We start from the raw sequence: 9818 nt of genomic DNA, 5'->3' as shown, positions 1-9818 counted from the left end.
ATGTCCCTGGAAACACATTCACATCCCAGCTACTGTCGCTCAGTAGAAAACTCAAGAGTGGTTTTGTGCTATGATATGGCAATGAAAACAATTCAGCAACACTGTAATAAGACCTTTAGGAAGAAAAAAAACTGTTTACCCTAAAAGTAGTACAGCGTATTATTTATTTAAATAAATTTATTTATTTAAATAAATAAAGGTGGGAAGTTGTATTTCTTGAATCCCTTGTGCTACAGGGATCTGTTCAGGCCATCCTAAAATGGTGAGGAGAACCTATTCTACCACAATTTCTCCAGGCGGAAGATTAGCTTAATCAAAATTTAAAACTACAGTTTAAGTTTCTTGCCATAAAGATAATGAAACAATTAATTATTTCCTTATACTTGTAAAAGCAGAAAACAACAATCCCCCAAAGACGAGGGAGTTGTTCAGATACATTCGCCTCCAGGAACTGGTTTTCCAAAACTGTAAGTTTATAAAAAATATGTCAGCAGTACTAAAAAGTAAATACTGAAGATTTTTGGAGAATGTAGTGGTGTGTTTAAAAAAAAAAAACAAACCAAAAGCAAACAAACAACCACCAACCCCCCCACACCCCCCAATGAAACAACCTCCAAAAAAAAAAAAAGAAAAAATCCAGACTACAGTTTGAGTTGTCAGGTTCGTCCATAAAACACAATGATGATTGGCATAAACTGATGTCTCGGTCTGACTTTGCCCTGGTATTTGAAAACCTCTATGTTCAGATCAAAAGAAAAAGTGAAATGCCTTAAGGTCCAACGTTGCAACATTTAACCATTTGGTGTCTGCTCCCATGGTGATAATTAGGAACTTCTAAACATGCTCCCAAAGGAAGTGCATATTGCCATCCATAATGAAAAACTGAGAAAAATCCCTTTATTGCCTCAACATCATGCTTTATGTAAAGCCCAAGATAAAAGTTCCATTAAAATTCCACTAAACTTTGATGGGAATTACAAATAAAATTTAAGACACAGTAGTAACTGGCAGCATTTCTTTCAATTTGGAAGAGCGTTTGTGTTTCAAAATGTCTGCAGAAGCACGTACGATGAGTTGCTGAGCTACTGCATAATGCTTTGGCGCTTCGGGAATTTGAAGTTGGGTTTCTCCAGAGACAGTCTTCCAGCGGCGCCGGCAGGAGAGGTTATTCCCGCTGCCACCTTCTCTCTCTCCCCCGCAAACCTTGGGAACCTACTGCACGTCATTCAGACATTGGCGTTATATTTTTCTATAAGTAATTGAGCCATTTTTGCAGTTAAAATTTTTTGCAGTCTTTCTCCAACAGGGTGGCCTATTTGCATTTACTATCCGAGGGATAACTTAGCTTGAGGAAAGCTGGACTGCACCAGGTATGTGGTTTAGGACAAGTATGGATGCCCAGTACTTCATTGCAGTCTGCAATACAGATACACTCTTCATAATCATTTAAAGACCTGTGCAATTGTTTTTTCACATGGTGCAGAAGCACAAGGCTAAACAGCAGTCTTTTTCCTCTAGCTCTATAAGTTAATTCAAATTAATCAAGTCACCAGTTATTTGCTAGAGCACAAACCCTGGAGTAAATGCTTGTGAGTGTAACCAGCCTCTTCAGGTGCTTTTAAAGGAAGTTTTTCTATTCTATAGCTTTATTTGAAACAATATGGATCAAGAGAATGAGATAACTAGCTCACATGAATGTTCCTTTAAAAGAAACATCATGTTAGCTGGTTGTGGTTCTGTTTTAGGAGAGCCATCACAGCTTGAGGAAAATACCTCCATCCTGTTCTCAACCAACCATCTCTAGCTATACAGACATGCTTGTTGAGTTTCAGTATCAACAGACCACCTGATAGAATGACAAGAACATATCTTAATTTGGAAATGTTATGTTAGTTCGCCAGATTCACAAACAGCAGAGGAATAAACTGGATTAAGTAGTAAATGCTCCAGATGATAAGTACTGAAAAGGAAGAACGATTACTGATAGGAAATAAGGCAGAAAGGAAAACTTCAACAGAGATTGTATTAAAAAATACAGAAGTAAAAGACATTTCCAAATCTTGTTGATAAATAATCCTGAAAAGCTTATAAAAAAAAAATCTACAGATTTAAAGCATATATATATATATGTAGTCCACTCAGAGAAAACAAGAAACAAGCAAAGGTTTTCAATAGTTACATGGTTTTGCATCTTCTAATGGAGCCAAGAAAAGGCAAAGACCACAAGAGTATTTGCAAATGCATAAAGCAAAGTACATCTGACCTAAAAGACAGTATTTACATAACTATGCATTATATAGCATTATAAACAATTGCATAATCAAAGGTCAGGCTGTGTACACTGGAATAGGTAAGACCATCCTTTCACAAAAAATCTGTGGTTAAGATGCTGCATAGAAAGTTGCATCTAAAATTTTTTATAAGAAGAGACGGCTTTTTCATGATAAACAGTACTACTTAAGACTGAGCTGAAAATATGTAGTACTTGTTGGTAAAATTCAGTCTACCAAGCAAGTGAGGTCATGTCTGGCTATCTGAAGGTGATTACTATGAGAGAAAATGAAAAGTTATAAAAGAAAAATTGACTGCTCATTGCTTTGGCTCAAACCGCAACAGTATTTACACAGTGAACTTCTGTACTTAAGCTGCTCTATTGATGTTAATGAGGTTCGGCCTGGGAAATGGGCTTTATCTATATACAGTCAGTTGCTGAATTGGATTAAAATGCTCCCCCCATTTCAAGTGTCCTATATTTCAACATACAAAATGTGAAGTTGCAGAAACGGATGACTACCTAGTTTTGATTGTGGATTTACAACAGGTGTTCTGCAATTGCCATTTAAAAAAATAATAGGTAGCCATAAAGAAGCATAGATTCTACTAAAAGCATATTTCTATTAAAAAACAAGACCTACAATCATCTTTCTAAAAATTGCATTTTTATGAAACAAACAAACAAACAAAAAAACCAAAACAAAATCTTCATACATTGCAAAGTCTTTCCTGATTTATGGCTTCATTCATAACACATTAACTGATGGGGGACATTCATAGCATGCAAAGCTTGAGCACCTGTGGATGTCCTTGGAGGATGAGAAACCTCTGTATTTATGATATAGAGTTCACATCATTTTGTGTTTGGTTCAAATATATTCTTCAGAAGTAGAAAGCTGATTTTTATTTTTCTAAATGTAAAAAATGAATTTTGATGGGGATGAGATAAGCAGAAGTGCTTGACTGCATCAGTCTTGCAGCTCAATTTACACAGATACAATATAGTTTCAAAGCTTAAATGACTTCATTTTCATATTTGTAACTAAAAGTTTTTACACTACACCTTACAATCATCGCTAAAATGTTTAGAAGATATGGAGTAACTGTCACTACGTTTTGATAAAATATTTGGGAGTATGTAAGGGACAAAGAAAACCTCTAGCATTTTTGGAGTTAGAGCTAATTAGGTCTTATTTAATTTACACGCTTGAGTAACATTGCCTTCACACAAAGAGCATTTTTTCACAATCCTTACCTGACTTAAAAAAACCTGTATGGTGCATTTCCATAATGACTGCTATTCATATAAAAATACATAGTTTGTTGCTTAGTCGTATTCAAAGATCTTATCAGTTTGAAATAAGAGTTCTGTAATGTTCAATGGGAATTATTTTATAAAATATTAGTTTTGGCTGGGCTATACTTTATTCAATATACAACCAGAATATCTGCTGGCTACCAATGTTTAAAAAGCGTTGTATTTTTTTTTCTTCAGTTTTTATTACATTGACTTGTTAGAAAAGAAGGATTTTTTGCTTATAGCAAAATCCAATGAAGTAACATTTATTATTTCCTTGTGAATATATGAAACATTCATCAATACAGTTCGTTTTCATCTTTTATTCTTCCTGTCTTCCCTGAAGTAACATTTTTTGCTGATTTTCTAAGCATTCTTTCAATTTATCTTCAGTCAAAGTCAGACGTTGTTCCAGGATTGAAATAGTCTGCATGAAGAGGACAGTAATTTCAATTTGTTTTTATATTACTCACACAGTATTATAAAAGCATGCAACATAGTAATGTAAGAAAAATTGTTTTAACTCAACAGGAAAAAAAATCCTAAGATAGCTTTTCCTCAGCTATTCCACTATTTACAACTGTATTTAAAAATAATGGCTTTGTATCTATGGAGATCATCTAAAGCTTTAAAACTGTTTTCACAAAATATTTTCTCAGAGAGAGAGAAATATATACATGCGTATATAAATTGCTCTGAAATACTACACAAAAGTTGCATCCATATTTCTATAGAAAACCAGCCATTGCTGGTGACCCCAAATGAAATCTTCCAAAAACTTAAAAGAAACTTCCAAGGCATCCCCCCCAAAAAAAGGAAGTGAGAAGGAAAAATATTATTAAAAGGCATTCTCCAAGAGACTACCTTCCTCAGAAAATGTAGGTTTCTGGACACATGCTGGCACTTTCTTTTTAATCCAATTTACTACACAAATCATTTTCAACTGATGACTTGACTCCATACTTCCCAAAATTTATTTCTTGAATTAACATATACATTGCAAAAGAACACAGAAAAAACCCTTTAGCCACTCCCTTTTGATTTGGTTTAATGTTAATATATTACAGACTAGAGAGTAGTATCTTAAAGCATAGATTGGCTAAACCTGGATTACTAAAAAGAAGTATTGAGCATTTGCAAACGAGTGACTCAGAGCCGCTGACTGAGACTAGTACTTGTGCAGTTTCACTGACACCAGGAATTATTGCACTGCTTAGATTCCCACCTAAGCCAACACCTTGAACACTAAGTTTGAAAAGGGATTTAATGGTACATTGCCAATTTACTTTGTTCATCCCCTGCTAATGCATGACTGTTCAAGCTGGAATCTGACAACGTCTGCTAAACAACTGGCTCCTGGCAAAGCTACACCAGATCTCGCTACTGAAAAATAGTGACTCTTCCTCCAGAGTTAAAAACACAACAATAATCTTTACGATTATGTAGCAGGAAGCTTGCACTTCAGCAAACACAATACGTGCGATCAATACTTGCTGAAAGGAAAAAAACAAAAGTCACTTGACTATACAACTATTCAAAATAATCCCATAGACTTTAATATTCTGATTTATGAATGTGGTTCTGTTGGTGGTTTTTTTTGTCCCCATTGACAGCATTATCTTTTCCCACTGCAAGCGTTATCTGTTATTGCATACTTACTAGAGTTAAAACATCCAGCTGCCCCACAATGTGCTCCAAAGCGTTACCCAGGGAGGGGGAGATGCCTGTTTGCGTGTCCCCATTATGCACAGCTGATTCGCTCCCATTCTCCGACTTCCTTTTTGAACTTGTTGCCAAGACTGAAGCAGGGGGATACTGCAGATCTTCACTGCCGACATCATCCTTGAATACAGAAACACCATTTGAAGATTCAGTTGCCTTTGTCTTCATTTAATTGGAACCATACAAGAAGATAGGCAGAAAAGTCTGGCTTTTAATTTTTAAAAAAATCTGTTTACACATATATGCACACACACAAGGGCCTTCAGATTTGCTTCTTGTACCAGTCGAACTCATAACGCTTCAATTCGTTCTGACCTAAGAAAGAATTTCATCTGTGATGGATGAGGCAGTAAGAGGAATCTCAGCAGTCTTTAGGTACGTTTCAGGCACTTATGATTGAGGAACTACCTGCTGTACTACTAGAGCTTGAATTCAAGCTCAAATAAATACTATTGCTGACTGGAGTTTTCTTCAAAAAGTCAGCTGTAGTTCACAAAGGAATTCATTCAGAGCAGTCATATGGATTAAAAATCCATACATGACTAGATGTTCGCAAGGGTTCCTTCTGACTTCATAGTACAAAACCTTTGTTTAGTATGAATTAACTTCGTCTTTCAGAGTAAAAAAAAAAAAAAAAAAAAATTAAGTAGTTTTTAGTTGTTTATTCAGTGGCATTACATTTTCAGAAACTGATTCCTTCAGAAAATGGGAGAAGGAACCAACAGAAGAGACCCACACAACGCAAAGTTAAGACAGAAATAACTTTGATGTATAAACGTTGCTCCAGGGTAAGTGAGAGAGCATGATCTTCCCAATCACTTCTGGCTTTGTGCCTTGAAGTTCTTAATGGCACTTTTGAGTCATGAAAGGTTAAATCGTTACTAATTCATTAGAAGGTCCTTCATACGAGCTTTACCTGATTTATTAATCACTTTTTGAGATTTCTTTGAGAACTTTTTATACCTTCAGATAGTTTTAGTTTATTTTTACACTAAAATAAACCGAGGCAGTCAAGTTTTATTATCTCTAATTGTATTTCCAATATCCACAACATTTACAAAATAAAACTTTTAAATGGTTACAATTTAACACTTTCTCTGAAATTTATCGACAGCTGATGAAAATATCCATTAGCTATGCAAAGGGGAAATTTTAGTCCTACTTGGTGTATTTAAAATACACAATATTTACAATGTACCCCAAATATATTTATGTTGTAAAGCTGAACAGATTTTCAAAAGGAAGAGTCTTAAAATCAGTGTCAGCCGTTAAAAAAACCAAACTCTCCTAAGTCTATAAAATAATCTTGTAGAATATAAAGTGCTAGGCAGAATTAGCGGCAAACCTTTACAAGATTACTATGCAAGTTGATGAGTTTCCGTCAAGAATGATTTATGTGTAGTTGACCCTGCCTTTGAATCAGGTAGGATCGGAGTGATGGATAAAATACTACTACTGCTGCTGCGATAATGTCATGATTTTAAATATAAGTAATACTAAATCATATCAACATTATCATCAGGAACTTATACTGCTGCATTATCCACAATACTATTTGTGTCTTCAGTGCCATCCTGCACAGTCCTGACCAACTAACGTGCTCTGTTCTCTGGACTCGCTGTTGCTGATTCTCCAAAATCTTTTCTTCCCTAAGTGCTGGGGCTGTGCTATTTACGTCAATGAGAGAGAACTAAGCAAGAGACAGGTTGTGTCCACACCTATCTGGAGGGGCTTTTCTTTTTACTAGCAAAGCACGAGAGCAAACCAAAGATGCCACACACACAGAGTCAGCAGAAAAACAGAGGGGAATGGCTGAAAGAGACTGTGGTGGGGTAAGAGCATTTCATATCTTGGGAAGAGGAGGGCAAAGAAGAAAGTTTCACCACCCTCTCTGGATTAAAAGCTCCATTGTTCCATTAAGTTCTGCAAGGGCAGGTCTCAGCCACGAAGCAAGAACCCATGAAGTGCAGAGCATGGGGTCGATAGGGCTAGAGGGAGATACCCGTGCATATATTTCAGACCTTAACTTACAACGCTACAAAACCACATGGAACCCTTCTCAGGGTTTGATAGTACCATGGTATTTGGTGATATGTCACTTTCATTGATTTCATTATGATGAAAGAAACAGATAAATGAACTAGAAGATACCTCCAGTTCCTTTTCAGCCCTCTTTTCTGTGCTTGGTGACTGATTTATGCAAACGAACTAAGCATGTCAAGTAATAAAGGTCTGATGCAACTAATACTGAAATCCATCAGTGATTTGTATTGATACTGGGCTGTGTCAAAAAATAAAAGTGTGCTAGATGTCAAACTACAGATTTCACACATCAAACATCCGAGGCTGTTCTACAGAATGTCCTAATGGTTACAACATTTGCATTGGACTATAGAGCCTTCTCAGTCTAAAGCTATTTAAACTCATAGCTCATAGCACAATGCTTTGTCAGCCAGGCTGCTGCCTTTTAAAGGCATGAAACTGTGGAAGGAAGGGCACTCTCTCCAGCCACGCTGTTCGAGTTTTGCCACTGGTCAATAGAAAGCAGCTTTAGCTCAGTGGTGAGGATGTTCAGTCAGGAGCAGGTAAGTCCTGTTCCCATGAGAGGCTTTATATTTTATATATAAGGAGATACAATGAATAAAAACTTCATAGGAGAAAGGATTTGAACCCAGAACTTCCCCACACCTAACTAGATGGTTTAGTTGCATCTCTCTTTCCAGTACCGTGAATTTCAATTTCTTCTCAGTATGAAAAATCTTGTGATGTCAACTTCAAATTATTCCAAAGAATTGTGTATTGTGAAGGAGTCACTTGTTAGCACAAAATGAAACAGAATACAAATTATTTGATTTTTGGACAAGGTAGGAAGGAAACAAATTTCCCATTTAATTTTACTTTGCTTTAGCTCCTTGCTTTAAAGTGTTAGAAGTCCTCAAAAGAAATATCTCAGAATATTCTGGCTCACAATGCATCCCATGTACTTTTAGATGAGCATGAAGTATATAGGATTATTGCATCTTAAGACTGTCCATATCTTCCCTTTGCAGATTTCGTTATATGAGATACCATTAATTCTATCCTAGAAGAGCTCAGATTCACTCTGTTATTTCTGACTTACCAAGTTATATCTGAGGTCCTTGGGAAACAGGATTAATGGAAGCTTTATGGCACGCTTACTACATCACAAGGTGGAGATAGTCTCAAATGCTGATTAACATGGAAAAGATTAAGCTCAGTTTGGCATTCGAATGTTAAAGAAAAAAGTATTGCTATACATTAAAGAATTCCTGCCTTACAACCAATCATACTATGAAGAACATCCTTGTATTTAACTACAACAGGAGAGTCTGTTAGAATAGACGACTTAATGAGATTTCTATAGAAAGATAGTGAGATTACAGAAACCTTGCTTCTGTCTGTAAATCTTGACTGCTTGCCCAGAAGCTTCCAAACCTCAGCCAGGATTAGCTAAATTTGACAGAGATGTAGAAGGGTCACTGATTAAGTTGCAACAAATTTCAGGAAAATTGGAGGCAGGGTAGATGGGACATGTTGCAGGAAAGACAGGTAGAACTCAAGCATTTGGACGGCAGCACTAAACCTGCCCGGTTATCACATGCCTTATGAAACGCAAGCAGATGATGAGGGACTTTAAAAGCGTCAGGAAAAACAGCCAGTTGGTGCAGGAACAATTTGTAAAGCTTATGCAGTTATTCTTTGTAGACACCTGTAGGTGTCCTCTGAAAATTTTGGCACCTTTTGCTGATTTTAATCAAACCGAACAAAGAGGTAGGGGTCTCAGAAGTAGGTAGGTTCCTGAAAGCTTCAGGTTAACGCAGTTCTACAAGTTCACACTCCTTCGCTCCAAAGGGGAACAAGGATGTGAGCTGCGGAAGCGCGAGAAAGAGCCAGGCTGGAGCCCACGTCTTCCCAGACACCAATATCGATAAGCTCATTGGAAATAAACCTAGTGTAGTTTGTCTAATGTTAACAAAGCTACTTGTACTAATGTTTTGAGAAGTACATTCATTTTCTTGCCGTTTGAACGATACAAGTAATTAAATAACACAGCCAAAGCAGATGTAACTGCAAACTTCAACTGCTAACTCTCTGACTTTGCTTAAAAGCATACTGCTTTGCAAGTTCAGTGGCCTATGGATAATCTATTAATTCTCAAGTACTTAAAAATAATAAAAAATAGATTAAACATTCAATGGCACTCAGATTAAAAATTTGCTGTCTGTGATTTGAAGTATTAGGATTTTAAAATAATTTAAATTAATGGAGCAGGAAAGGAAAAATGGTCTGAGGTTATTAGACATTGACAAGTTCTTCTAAAAACAGTTCCACTCTGAGGTTGGTGTTTCTCAGTTTCTTTTCAAACAAGCCTGCTGTACTTCAGACTGAAATAGAGATTTCAGTTTAAGCTCCCACAAAGTAATTACAAATTTTGCTATTAAAGCCAAGCTAAAGAGATTCTTCCAACCCAAGGAGGAAAGCTGTCAATTCAGGTAAACAGAGC

At 36.3% G+C, this 9818-nt stretch overlaps 1 protein-coding gene across 5 annotated transcripts in view; it reads right to left on the bottom strand.

Moving 5' to 3' along the window:
• Positions 1-875: 875 nt before the first annotated feature.
• The window catches only part of LOC115336143 (polypeptide N-acetylgalactosaminyltransferase 4-like), a 57363-nt gene continuing 48420 nt past the window's right edge, over positions 876-9818 (bottom strand). For 2 of the 5 annotated variants that reach the window (XR_003921632.2, XR_003921631.2), the window contains exons 2-3: positions 8415-8503; positions 5231-5413 (exon numbers count right to left, since the gene is read on the bottom strand). Coding sequence is in view for 1 of the 5 variants with exons in the window: in XM_030002762.2 (XP_029858622.1) it covers positions 3894-3998; positions 5231-5413 (288 nt within the window). In the remaining 4 variants the exon portion in view is untranslated. Of the gene's footprint in view, positions 3999-5230; positions 5414-8414; positions 8504-9818 lie in introns of those variants that run through there. The other 3 variants (XM_030002762.2, XR_003921630.2, XR_003921629.2) reach the window with 3 other exon arrangements.

The sequence above is a fragment of the Aquila chrysaetos genome, chromosome 26 (assembly GCF_900496995.4).
Source record: "Aquila chrysaetos chrysaetos chromosome 26, bAquChr1.4, whole genome shotgun sequence".
NCBI lineage: Eukaryota > Metazoa > Chordata > Aves > Accipitriformes > Accipitridae > Aquila > Aquila chrysaetos.
This window is presented reverse-complemented; position numbering and strand designations above follow the sequence as displayed.